Source organism: Cetorhinus maximus, chromosome 21, assembly GCF_964194155.1.
Source record: "Cetorhinus maximus chromosome 21, sCetMax3.hap1.1, whole genome shotgun sequence".
Lineage (NCBI taxonomy): Eukaryota > Metazoa > Chordata > Chondrichthyes > Lamniformes > Cetorhinidae > Cetorhinus > Cetorhinus maximus.
In genome coordinates, this window is record NC_135899.1 from 87,846,095 (window position 1) to 87,860,400 (window position 14,306).

At 39.8% G+C, this 14,306-nt stretch overlaps 1 protein-coding gene across 12 annotated transcripts in view; it reads right to left on the reverse strand.

The window, feature by feature from the left end:
* Positions 1-1,078: 1,078 nt before the first annotated feature.
* Positions 1,079-14,306, reverse strand: part of pum1 (pumilio RNA-binding family member 1) — a 95,580-nt gene continuing 82,352 nt past the window's right edge. For all 12 annotated transcript variants that reach the window (XM_078567398.1, XM_078567396.1, XM_078567400.1 and 9 more), the window contains 3 exons: positions 9,587-9,708; positions 6,712-6,904; positions 1,079-3,307 (listed from right to left, as the gene is read on the reverse strand). In XM_078567398.1, coding sequence (XP_078423524.1) covers positions 3,176-3,307; positions 6,712-6,904; positions 9,587-9,708 — 447 coding nt within the window. In that variant the 3' untranslated portion in view covers positions 1,079-3,175. The remainder of the gene's footprint in view (positions 3,308-6,711; positions 6,905-9,586; positions 9,709-14,306) is intronic.

Here is a 14,306-nt window from a genome sequence, read left to right on the forward strand (position 1 = left end):
GGAACCTGTGCCAGTAGAAAGAAATTTTAAATCCCAATAAATTACAACCACTCTGGTTTTAAATTTTGGAAGGCCTTTCTGACTTTAAAACACATGCAGCTTCTCACACAAAATCACTTGCACTGGGAGGCCTAATGTTGGTGGCAAAGAACTAATTCCACAATGTGTTTTTTTGCATTATCTTGACACTCTCCTCTCCCTTGCAGAATGCTATGGAGTGTTTGGAAAAATTTTGCAGACCGATTAAATATCTGCTTTTGTGAACCCTCTGCGCCATCAGAGGTGAGAAGTCCTGGAGTGGTACATCAACCCGAGGCTCAGAGGTAGGAGTGGCTACCCAGCTGAACCACATAGCTCTCTCAATTAACAACATTCCAGAGTGAAATGGAAACAGGCAGATTTTTGTCCAGGAATATTGCCGTCTTGCTTCTGTAAAAGAAGTTCGCTTCTTAATAAGGGTAGCAAGGTCCATAGTGTTTTCACAAAATGGAAAAATATAACAACTGCAGAAACCGGCTCAGATCCAAACTGCAAATTTAAGGTATTCAGCACTTTACATTCAAGATTTTGATAGGCATTTCATAGATGTCAGAACTGCATGACCTGGTAGATACCCTGAAGTAAGCTTAAATATAGGAACTTCATTTCTAATTCTTTCCCCTCTACAGGAATGCCCAGATATAACTGAACTCCACTGAAAGCATTACCCTATACAGAGCAACACAGATTAAGTCTCGGATTTGATCCTCGATCTCTGTAATGCTGACTGGTCTCAGACAGCTGATCAGTATAACAGAACTGCACTCCTCTGAGGAAAGGGCAGATTAGGGTTGCTGCTGCTGATGGAATCCAGAGACCACACCTGGGAACTGAGTATGAAGCCCCTAACAGCCGAATGCCCTGCCAACACTTGCTGACTTGCATAGGAACAGTGCGAAGCCAGAGAAATGCAGGCACTCATGGAATCGTACCCCAGGGTAAGTGGGGGAAAAAAAACTTTAAATAAGAAGGGTATGATTATACAGGAAATCCCAACTCCCTAAAAACGTTACATATAAAATAGCTACGATGGAAACGATTGAATTACTAGCTCTTTTAATGATGTTTTCCAAAAATGTCTAACCAAACCACCCAGAGTCTTTTTTTAAAACACAAGTACAGATTTTAAAGTACTGTTTTTTTTTCAAAATAAAGAGCACGCATTGTTTTTAGAGACAATCTACACAAGAAAAAAGTTACAAAAAATATTTGCAGAGGCCAAGCATACACAGGTTTGTTAATTATACACATATGGTTACAGGTGTACTTGCAAAAGTTCTTCTGGAAATATACACAAGGCTTTCTGTAAATGTACATCATGAATGTAGTGTTACATTTCTATATTCAAACCAAGAAAATTGACAGTATCATACATTCACTTACAAGTAGACAAAAAATGCAAAATACAGGTATCTTCTGTACAAAAAGGGTAGTCCACACTTTACAAGATGAACAGGAAGTTTCATTTCTATGGTAACTAGGGATTCTCTTGCTATGCACAATTTGTTCTACTGTCACAACAAAAAAAACATTACAATATTTGTAAAAGTTCTATGTGAACAGAATATTAATTTTCCACAACATTTATAAAGGAGAGAGACTACTGTTCCATCGAGTGACAGGTTAAAAAGAAAGCAAGTGTTTTACATTCCCTAAGCTGTATAAAGATAGAACATTTTCCTTCAAAAATTTACTTCTGATTGAAATTTACATTGTACAATACTATATGCTAACGACAAAAGGAAAAAATGTGAATATACACTGAAATGCACATTTTGTCTTGTTTTTGTTTTTCAAAGGGTTAAAGTTTGTTCAAACTTTCCACATTTACATTATAGAGGTTTACAAATGTACAATTGTACAGTCAAATTATGCTTCACTACTAGGGTACATTTTAGATACAGATAGACATCAAATTGCCAAAAAAAGGAAAAAAAAAACTACAAATATATATGCAAAGTCTACAACAATTATACACTACATATTTATAAGCAAGACCAAACGTTTGGTTGGATTTCATTTTTTTTTCATCTTCCTCATGCTGAACATCTGCAAACGATTCAGCCGCCTTGGCGTGTTCGCGGTTTTTTTTTTAAAAAAAAGTTTTTTTTTTTCGCAGCGCACCTACCTGTTGAGGGAATAGGAGGCAAAGCAGCGCATCCTATCCAGCGCAAAAGTTCCATCAGGGTGCGCACAAACAGAAAATTCTGTTCAATGATTGAGTTCAACATGAAAGAGAACCAAACAGCACATCTTGAATTCCAAAAGGTCAGAAGGCAGGGAAGCTAGGGGATGGGGCACTCATGCAAATCATAAAAACAGAGCAGGTATTCAAGTTTAAAAACACCTACGAGCTTAAGGGAAATTATGGAAAAAAAAAGACACTTGAAGTGCCCATTTAATTTATTTTTTTTTACAAAATAACTTTCATTTTAAAGTTACTTGTTACATGTTTGAAAACCTGTGTAACTGATTTAAATATAAATCTGCCAAATAATTGCCAAGAAAAGCTCATGTCCGTAATGAAAAAGATAATTACAAGTAGATTTCAATTTCTTGCATATCTTAGTGTCACAGCAGGAGTATATTTAAGCTGAGTCTGCATGTAACAAGCCAGGTTTCACCAAAAAACACCCTGAACTTTTCTACTTTTTGTACACTTAAGGGGGGGGGGGGGAAGAAGAGGGGAGGGGTGACAAAAATATCACAAATTTGGTGTATCACATGTACTTTTTTTTTATCTTAAACCTTATGTACAACTATTTCTATACATCACTGAGACACGGTAGAAAAGCAGGGCAGTGATCATTTCTAAAAAAATTAACCAAAAAGAGTGTGAACATCTCCTGGAAAAAATAGGACTTTGGGAATTGCTAAGCATCATATATATATATACATACATAACAGGCTTAAAATAAAATTTATAAATGCTTTCACCGAAGAAACTAAATTGGTTTGCTTTTGCTAGCGTGTTATGGCAACCTAAAACCAAGGTGTTTTTTTAGTTAAGAGCCTGCAGGGGTAGAGGATTAGGCTGCTGGTTGTTACGTCAGTCAATCACGTTTTAGCCCCCCCCCCGGCCCCCCAACAAGAAAGGAAAGGTGGGAGGGGTTATTCTGCTTTAAGAAATTCACATTTACAGCATTCCATTTGGTGGCCCACCGATTGGGCCCAGGTCCACTCCATTCTTCATGTAATATTTTTCAAGTTTGGCCAAGATGTGCTTTCCATAGGTGTACTTGCGAAGGGTTGCAATGTGAGGTCTGATCTGAAAAAAAGAGAGATTTTTTAACAGAAAATTAGTGATGCCGCTGGGACGAGGTTCCCTCTCTAGGTGCAGGTGCCGTTGACTGGTCTGAGTTAAATCTGGTCCGCTACGAAACATCTTGTTAAGGGCTCAACTCTCGTCAAGCAACATTACGACCTTGTTGTCATGACTTTTAGCCACACATAGTGCACATGTTGACAGGAATTTACATTCACTGTGTTAAGTGAGTTGTCACAGTGTAGTCACAGGATCTTTAGGGGGGAGAGAGTTGTTAATCGGTGTTTCTCAATGTAATCACCAGAGTGCATAAAAAAATCAATTGATAGTTATAATAGTGAAGTTCTCAGTACGGTGCCACATTTCCAAAGTCTTACATCAATGGTCTTCTTCAATAAACAGAATAAAACATAATGGAATATCTATTTTAAATAACTGGCTGAAATAAAGAACAGCAGAGAAAAACAAGTTGACACCTCAATAGACTGAAACTATCATAAACATTTCTAACGTATAACATTGCAAATATCTCCCCCTTGTGTCGCAGTGGGTTAAAGCAACGAGCTGCTGAGCCACAAAGACCAGGGAGCCCTCCCCTCAGATCACCAGTCTGCGCTGAGATAGTTGATCTCAACCAGGATGGCAGCATTCACTACTGCAACTGGCCTTGGAGGGACGGAGGATGGATAGTTACGTAGCCAAGGATCCGCCTCTCCTGGTTGCTAATTTGGGGCGACTGCAGGGCCATCCTTTGCTCACATTTGAAGACGGGATGGCTCAGACAAGGTAACAGAGGATGACTCATAATGCTATATCTATCAGCATTATTGCTAATCTCATGAAATACAGATTTATCCACAAACACACAAATTAACAGCCACTGGGTTCATACACAGGGACATTTTACAGTAAAATTTTGAATAGTTGCTTGGTAGTACACAACTTTAATACTGATGAAAACCAGCCAACAGCATGTCCCTTTGGCTGTTTGCAATAAGCAAGGTACTGACCATACTCAACCTACCGTGCTTGCAAAACTCAGAAAATAACATTAGGTGTGATGGGGCAGCACCAGCTGAACAGTCCAGAGTGTGCCAAGAATTACATTAACAACCAATTTCAGATTATCAGTTGGGCTCAACAATGTAGCTCACTTACACTTGCTAGAAGCTATATATATTCATATGCAGGGACCATGTCCTCTGCAGGCAAGAGGAATATGTCCAGACATTGCACCTTTTTTGAATGCATAAAAGCATGGGGGACAACAGCTCCATGGTGCATTCGCCATTGCAATGTCTCAGCCAATCAAAGCTGACTTGCTAACCAATCAGCACCCCTTTTCTCATGCAGTATAAATTGTTGTTCCCTTTGAAATTTGGCATTCGTGCATCTGTTCTGATGAATTCAAGACGAAAACCTTCAACAGCATGTGTGTTTTTTCCAGCAATGCTCAATTAAAATTTCAGTGACTGAAAGCTCCTGGGCAGGTTCAAAACAGTTACAGAAATTGGAGGCACTGACATTTTAGCCTTTGAGCCATTTACCAACAAACAGCAATGCTTTCAACAAAAACAAAACACTGTAGGGACAGATGCGTTAATGGCCACTCTTAGCCAACATTCAGAAGTATTCAGTAAACAGAAAATGTGTGTTTTATCTCATCCATAAAAGTATTAAAAAATCCTACATTTGTACACACTCCCTGCCAACTTTTACCCCATTATAAATTTCTACCTCCACATTTATAATGACAACTGTGATGTAAAACTCATTGTATCAACATCTCAGGTGGAGGTGCTGCAATATCACCTGCAGATGGGTACAACTATAGTAAAAGCAAGTTCCCATTATATATAGACATAGGAGATAATAAAATCATATTCTATCATTATGAACGTATGAGATATTAAGAGCGGGGACTTAATTCTGTTTGTCCATCTTGAAGCCTTGATATTCTGCCTTCCAAAGCTGCTTCACTTGAAGACTACACAGGTCTGGACTCCACGTGTGATGAATTTGAATGCAAAGAAGTTCATTTAGTGGTGAATGTACACTGCGCACAGCAAACTGAGAGTGTCACTGTGTTCGCTACAGGTTTGGAGAGTGGAAGTATACTGGGTTTTCCCATTAACTTATTCATTGCCTCTTTCTGAAGTAGATTCATGAGTTGCCTGACATTCTGACATAACTACCCTCCTTAGCAAACGAGGGGTTTGCAGCCAGAATAGATGAATGACTATTACATCACACTGCACCAGGGACCTGCAATTCAGGTTTGAAGTCACCAGCTGCAATGTTAAAGCTGATGAATAATTGCACCCTAAATCATACAGTGTCAGCTTGGCTCCGTGGTGGCACTCTCAACTCTGCATCAATAGGTTGTGGGTTCAAACCCTGACTCAGTGAATTTTGCACGTAACACAGGCTGACATATCAACCTAACACGGGGGAGTCCTGCGCTGTTGGATGCTTCGTCCTCCGGATTTGATAATGATTTGAGGGCCTGCCTCATTGTTCAGGATTTAAAAGATCCTATGGCACGATTCAAAGAAGGGCAAACACGTTTTCCCGGTCCCGGCCAAAATTTACCCCACAACCGATTACCCCCAACAGATGAACTGGGCACTTAACCCCATTACCGTTTGCAGGACTTGGCTGCATGTAGGCAGCCCAGCACGTTTCCCTAAATAAGTAATTCCCTGCAACATGATATCTTAAAAGATGTGAAAGGCATTATATAAATGCAACTCCTGCCCCTCTCTGAAATAAAATTCACCGAACAATTTAATATATTACATCAGAAGATTAAGAAATTGCCACCATTTTACTATGGTCTTTACTATTTCCCCCCATTGAAAAAAAAATCTCAAATTCAAACTCGGAGGATGGCTGCACAGCAGTATGTGAATTAGTGTGACATGCAAGTGCGGCTGAAGAAGACTGTCAGAAGGCACATCACTTCTCCAGTTTCACAGCGCAGAGTTCAGGATCTACAGCTTTTGACGAAGATTACAACAATGACACCAAAACCACAAACTACTGGGAATAACATACTCTCTAAACAGGCAGGGAGATTCACCTAAAGCTACGCTGCATTCCTTTTTGACCGCATATTTAGGTGCATAGAAGCAGCTGTAGAAGGATATCAGGTGCACATCGGCTTGCACATTTACTGGAGATTTTTCAGATTTTGGAAAAAGACTAACCTGGTTCTTTAAATGTTTAATACTAAACAAGTTACAGCTCATATTTTATTTTCCACATTTTACATACAGAAACAAAAGAAATCCATGAAAAAGCACATTTAGTTGAGGGAAGGCTTTACAGTTAGTTCTCCTCTTGAACCTCCGTTAACTTAGACATGTACAATTCCAACTTGCATATTAAACTGGAATTAAACCTACCTTGTGCATCACAATCTTGCGTTGGGCTGGCTCTGCCACATCAATCATCTTCTGTACCACATAGTTTGCATACTGATCCTTCATCATAGTGTATAAGGCACTGTGAGGACCATCGTTAATACTGCACACTTCATCAATCAGCAGGGCTCGCTCAGCACGAGAGGCGTGGGTCACACATTTCTCAACAACATTGCTGAAAAATCAAGAGGCATCATGATGGTAATATCTGATCAGTCCTGTCTCTCTCATACTACGTAGAGACCTAATCAAGCTATTCAAAACTGTGATGTGATTTGATAGAACAGTGTAGGGAGAAACTTGTTTCCTTTGGCCAGTGAGCTGATTTACAATAACTGTCAAAGGATCTAGATAGAAAATGAGGGAAGTTATTTTACAGAGAAGGTTATGATGATCTGGAATGCACCACGCGAAGGGTGATGGAATCAGATTTCATAGCAACTTTCAAAAGATGACTGAACATATAATTGAAAAGACTAAATTGCAGGGTTATGTGGAGAAAGCTGCAGTGTGGGACTAAATTGGTAATCTCTTTCACAGAGCTGGCACAGGCACGATGGGCCAAAGGGCCTCCTTCTGTGCTGCAAGATTCTACGAACATAAGAAATTGGAGCAGCAGTAGGCCACAGAGCCCATCGAGCCTGCTCCACCATTCAATGTCTAATCTTGGACTTCAACTTCATTTTCCCGCCCGCTCCCCATATCCCTTAATTCCCTGAGACCTCAAAAAAATCTGTCTACCCCAGCCTTAAATGTATTCAACGATGTAGAATCCACAGCCCTCTGGGGTTGAGAATTTCACAAGGATTCACAACCCTTTGAGTGAAGAAATTTCTCCGCATCTCAATCCTAAGCGATTGGCCCCTTATCCTGAGACTGTGCCCCTGTGTTTTAGATTCCCCGACCAATGGAAACAATCTCTCAGCATCCACCCTGTCAAGCCCCCATCAGAATTTTGTAGGTTTCAATGAGATCGCCTCCCCTTCTTTTAAACTCCAGTGAATGTAAGCCCTATTTACTCAGCCTCTCATCAAAGGACAACACCCCCCCACCATCCCAGCGACCAATTTAATGAACATTCACTGTGCCGCCTCCAATGCAAGTATATCCTTTCTTAATATGTGGAGACCAAAACTGTGTACACTACTCCAGATGTAGCCTCAGCAAAACTCTTGTATCCAATCCCCTTGCGATAAAGGCTAACATGCAATTTGCCTTCCTAATTGTTTGCTGTACCTGCATGCTAACTTCCTTGTACAAGCACAGTCTCTTTGAACATCAACTCTTAAGAGGTTTTTCACCTTTTTAAAATATTCTGCTTTTTTTAAATCTATGCAACCAAAGTGAATAGTTTCACGCTTCCTATATGATACTCCGTCTGCCATCTTGTTGCCCACTCACCTAACCTGTCTATATCTCTTTGCAGCCTCTCTTTGTCCTCCCTGCAGCTTACCTTTCCATCTTGGCTTGGTATCAACAACAAACTTTGATACATTATTCTGTCTCTTCTGTCATTAATATAGATTGTAAATAGCTGAGGCCCCAGCATTGATCCTTGCAGCACTCCACTATTCACTGCCTACCAACTTAAAAAAGCCCTGTTTATGCTCACACTGTTTTCTATCCATTAGCCAGTCCTCTATCCATGCTAATATATTACCCCCAACTCCATGAGCCACTATCTTATCTATTAACCTTTTGTCCTGCACTTTATCGAATGCCTTTTGGAAATCTAGCTATACTAGATCTACTGGCTCCCCTCTACTAGTTACATCCTCAAAAAACTCTAATTAAATTTGTCAAACAGGATCTTTCCTGTAACTGTCACAGGAGGCAGAGGGCAGAGTCTTGCCCAAACCAAAAATTACACCCGCCCAATTTGAAGTTAAAAAAAAATCTCCCTGACACAGAAACTCCAAAAACAGCTAAAGTAAATTTGAGGCGGTACTACATAGGAAACAGACAGCCCTCAACCAGTCCATATTTTTTTTTGGGACAATCTGCCATATTAAGATTGGATTTTCCAAAATTTGTTAGCTGTTGATAGTCACATCTCTCTGCAGTGTGGAGAACTTGTATTATTAACATCAGGTGGGTTGAAAGGGGAAAGGAGGAAGAGAAAATATATTTCACAATGACAGCAATCTCCCACCTGTTAATAGCGGACATTTTACCTTAAATTATTCAGCAGTGTATTCCTAGCTAAGTCTCGTAATGAAGGATTTCCAGCTGGAATTTTAAATAGCACTTTTCATCAAAAAATGAATTTGCTAGGGAGGGATATCAAGGGGAGTGGAAGCTAGGTTAGATGGCCATAGACATATATAATGAGCCACGCAGTTAATATTGGCATTGAAAGTGAAAGAAGGGGAACCAAATGGAAAACCATTGTCAGAGAACTACAGTCTGGTTTTAGTTTGAAGCTTTAGTGTTCCAAAAAAACAATGATGACCCTAAGTCAACTATTAACCTGAACAACAATGTATATGTTCAGGAACTCTGACCAAAATGGATGGCAGAAAAGGCAGACAGAAATTGGATCAGAAATTCGATTCAACAAAATTGAACTCCAGGGTGTCTGTAATGCATCCAGCTTGAATACAAAAATAAAGGGCTAGATACAACAGCACGGGTTTTCATTTTCAGTGGAAAGCAGATGGTTTGCCACCTCCAAAAGTGCGTGAAAATCCGAAAACCAGTATTTGATTTACTCATGTCACTGTAAACCAGCGGCCCAGATTAAATGGGAGGGCAGTCCCACTCTATAGTACGGCTATTGCTGAAAAGTCAGTGGTCCTGGTTCAAAGTTCAACAAACCCTGTATTAGGAGGGACAACCAAAAGGTCAGAAATTATACCTGGCAAACTTGTGCTGGCTCAAAGCCAAGACATTTCCTCTGATTTCAGACACAATCTTGCTCTTATCCTCAGGGCGGCCGTGTTCCAGGACATGTTGAATGACATAATTCCCATATTGATCCTGTAAGGGCATGAAGTGAAGAGTTAACATTGCATCTGTAATCGTCATCATCTCAGGTACATTAATGCCTTCTTTGGGTGCAAATTAAGTTTGGCACAAGTTTATTTTTAAAAATGTACTTGTCTTGGCTTTGTTCCTTCTCAATCATTCATGGTGAAGAAAATTAAACTGGCATTATCCCACACAATCCTGTTTAAAAGACAAAGTTTATCAGAGGTTTAGTTCAGATAAATGCTCACTTATTTCCCAGTTACTGACTGGACTTGGGACACGAGGTAGGAAAATCCTCCGAACCTTTAGAAATAAGCCACTGGGAGGCGTGCAAGAACAAGCCAGACCTGATTTGCTTTTTGATTTTCCTCTACAAATGTGTGATTTTTTTTAAACATACCCTATGGATCTGGTGCTTTTGGGGAATTCCCAGTCACAAACCAGTATTCTTTTCCCACCAATACCATCATCTGCCAACCCCTCTCCTCCCCAATCCTAAATCTGATGCAATCTCAACACCTGCTGAGCATTCAGGCTTGTGCTAGGTCATTGAAAGGAGACTGAAAGGGAAGGGTTTTAAACTAAATAGTGGGAGCGAGGGATCAAATTTAGAAGATGTGGTAAATCTCAAAGTGTAGAGAAAAGACAAGAGAGGAAGGTATTAACGTGGGAAGTGATAAACAAACCATGACAGGAAGGGACAGAGTACAGGGAGTAGAAATCTACGAGTAAATCAGCAGATATGGCAAGAGGTTACAAAACTAATAAAAGGACAAAACTGAAGGCTCTGTATCTGAATACAGATGGCATTCGAAACAAAACAGATGAACTGAGAGCAAATAAGTATGATCTGATAGCCATTATAGAGACATGGTTGCAGGATGAAATAGATTAGGGCCTGAATATTGAAGGGTATGTAACATTAAAGAAGGACAGGAAGCTAGGAAAAAGTGAAGGGGAGGCTCTTTTAATTAATGGTGGTATTAGCGCATTAGAGACGGATGATCCAAGTTCAGGAAACCAGGATGTAGCAACGGTTTGGGCAGAGATGAGAAATGATAAAGGTAAGAAGTCACTTATGGGATTGATGTACAGGCACCCTCTAACAGTAACCATGCAGTAGGATGGGGTGTGAAGGAGGAAATAATGTGAGCTTGTCAGAAAGGTATGGCGTTAATCATAGGGGATTTTAATCTGCATATAGGCTGGGAAAATCAGATGGGCAAAGATAGCCAAGATGGGGAATTCATAATGTTTTCGGGATAGTTTTAGAACAGCGCGTTCTGGCACCAACCAGGGATCAGGCTATACTAGACCTGGCATTGTGCAACAAGATAGGATTAATTCATGACCTCAAAGTGAAGGCACTCCTAAGTAGCAGTGATCATAATGTGATTTGAGTTTTAAATTCAGTTTGAGGGAGAGGAGAGTGGGTCCACAACAAATGCTTTAAACTTAAATAAGAGCAATTATGAGGGCCTGAAAGCACAGCTAGCTAAAGTCAACGGGCTAATGAGATTAAGGGATGGGTCAACAGAGATGTAGTGGCAGACATTTAAGGGGATATTTCAGAATACACAGAATAGATACATTCCAACGAGAAAGAAAAATTCCAAGGGAAGGACCCAGGATCCATGGTTAACTAAAAAAAAATTAAAGATAGTATCAAATTTAAAGAAAAAGCATATAATTGCGCAAAGACGGATGGCAGGTCAGAAGACTGGACAGAATATAACAGAAACAAAGAATGACCAAAAGATTTGTAAGGAAGGAAAAATTAAGAGTGCGAGAGAACACTAGCTAGTAATATAGACAGATATTAAGAGTTTCTATAGATATTTAAATAAGAGTTAATAAAGTGAGTGCTGGTTCTAAAGAAAGCAAGTCTGGGGAATTAATAATGGGAAATAAGGAGATGGCAGATGAATTGAACAGATATTTTGCATCAGTCTTCTCTATAGAGGATACAAGTAACATCCCAGAAATAGCTGTAAATCAGGAAGTGGAAGGGAGGGAGGAACTCAAGAAAATTACAATCACCAGGCAAATGGTATTGAGCAAATGGATGCTGCTTCATCCTAGGGTCTTAAAAGAAGTGACTAGTGAGATAGTTGATGCGTTGGTCTTAATTTTCCAAAATTCTTTAGATTCCAGGAAGGTTGCATTAGATTGGAAAATAGTGAATACAACTCCTTTATTCAAAAAGGGAGGGAGACAGAAAGTAGGAAACTACAGGCCAGTTAGCTCTGTTGAGTAAGGAAACAGTTAACTCACAAGGAGTTCAATTACTAATTATCAGTTAACAACCTAAGTACCCATTTGGATATATGAAAGGGTAACAGGTGAGACAAGCTCTCTCTGTAGAGTGTTTTATGCCCCAGAAATAAAACTCTATCTGAAGGAGTCTGTCTTGATCTCGATCTTTAATGCCAAACAGCTATTGGAGCTTAACAAGCTTAATAATATGTCTTAGGGAAAATGTTAGAAGCTATTAGTAAAGGCGTTATAGCAGGGCACTTGGAAAAATTCAGAGTAATCAGCAGAGTCAAAATGGTTTTGTAAAAGGGAAATCACACTTAACCAATTTATTGGGAGTTCTTTGAAGTAACATATGCCGTGGATAAAGAGGAACCGGTGAATGTACTGTATTTCCAGAAGACATTTGGTAAGGTGCCACGTGAAAGGTTTTTGCGAAAAATAAAAGCTCATGCTGTAGGGGGCAACATAATGGCATGGATAGAAGATTGGCTAGCTAACAGGAAACAAAGGGTAGCCATAAATGAGTCTTTTTCTGGTTAGCAAGATGTAACAGGTGGTGTGCCACAGGGATCAGTGCTGGTGTCTCACTTCTTACAATTTATATAAATGACATGGATGAAGGGGCTAACGGTATGGTTGCTAAATTTGCTGATGACACAAAAATAGGTAGGACAGTAAGGTATGAAGAGGACACAAGGAGGCTACAAAGGGATATAGATAGATTAAGTGTGTGGGCAAAGACTTGGCAAATGGAGTATAATGTGGGAGAGTGTGACTTGTCCATTTTGGCAGGAAAAATGAAGAAGCATATTATCTAAATGGTGAGAGATTGCAGAGCTTTGAGATGCAGAGGGATCTAAGGGTCTTAGTGCATGAATTGCAAAAGGTTTGTATGCAGGCACAGCAAGTAATTAGGAAAGCTAACAGAATGTTATCATTTGTTGCTAAGGGAATTGAATACAATAGGGAGGTTATGCTTCAGTTATACAGGGCATTGGTGAGACCACATCTGGAGTACTATGTACAGTATTGGTCTCCTAATTTAAGGAAAGATGTAAATACATTGGAAGCAGTTCAGAGAAGGTTTACTAAACAAATACCTGGATTGGAGTGGTTGTTTTATGAGGAAAGGCTGGACAGGCTAAGCTTGAATCACTGGAGTTTATAAGAGTAAGAGGCGACTTGACTGAAACACAAGATCCTGAGGGGTCTTGACAGGGTCGATGTGGAGAGGATGTTTCCTCTTGTGGTAGAATCTAGGACAAGGGACCACTGTTTAAAAATAAGGGGCAATCCATTTAAGACAAGAGATGAGGAGATTTTTTTTCTCTGAGGGTTGAGTGGCTTTGGAACTCTTCCTCAAAAGGCAGTGAAAGCAGAGTCTTTGAATATTTTTAAAGCTGAGGTAGATAGATTCTTGATAAAGGGGTGAAAGGTTACCAGGGGTAGGCAGGAATGTACAGTTTAGGTTACAATCAGATCAGCCATGATCTCACTGAATGGTGGAGTAGGCTCGAAGTGCCGAGGGGCCTACTCCTGATTCATATGTTTGTGCAAAAGCATACGGCTGACCACTGCAGTGTGGGCAAGGAGGTAAAATTAAAGCAGTTTGTCTTCTATTGCTGGATAGCCTTGGTGAAGAGTTGGGAACATTACCCAAAGTCCTTGGGACTGGGTGAGGTGCAAGTACATAGGAGGTTAGAACTTTTAAAAAGAGTTACCCGGGATAACTGTTGCTACTTATGGACAAGTGAAGGTGATTTCCTGATCACATATATAAAAAGAAACACAGCTACACCTAATGAGAGACCCATCTCAATTCTAAAAATCTAACCAAATATTTCCTATGCTATGGAGAAAAGCTTTGTTTCAAGTGCAGAATGTTTGTAGGCACAAGACCAGCAAACACTGGTGACTGCTGTTGTGATCATAAAAACAACACAAAGAGGGGAAAACCATTCATCAAGTTCCCTGGAAAAAACAAAGAAGAATGAGAGGAAATCTACGCTCCAAATGCAGTGAATGCGAAAGGGATCAGTCCAGTTTCTCAGGAACACAGGATAACTGATATTTTTGCTGAAGTGAGTTAAGCACTTTTAGGCTACTTTAACAAGTTACTGAGTGGCAGGTAAGAATCTCTCCTTTGATGGAACTGGCACCTCGCCTTCATTGAGTTTATATGAATAGAAAGAGCAAGAAATAAAGATAAGATGCTTACAGGAGAACTATATCATTGTCCTTGTTGTTCTGTGAAAGCAGGGAGGTGAAGAATTTAAAATCATAATGCAGCCATGCAACTTTATGGTAACTTAATTATAGAGATGGAGATATGTTTGGTATGAGAATTT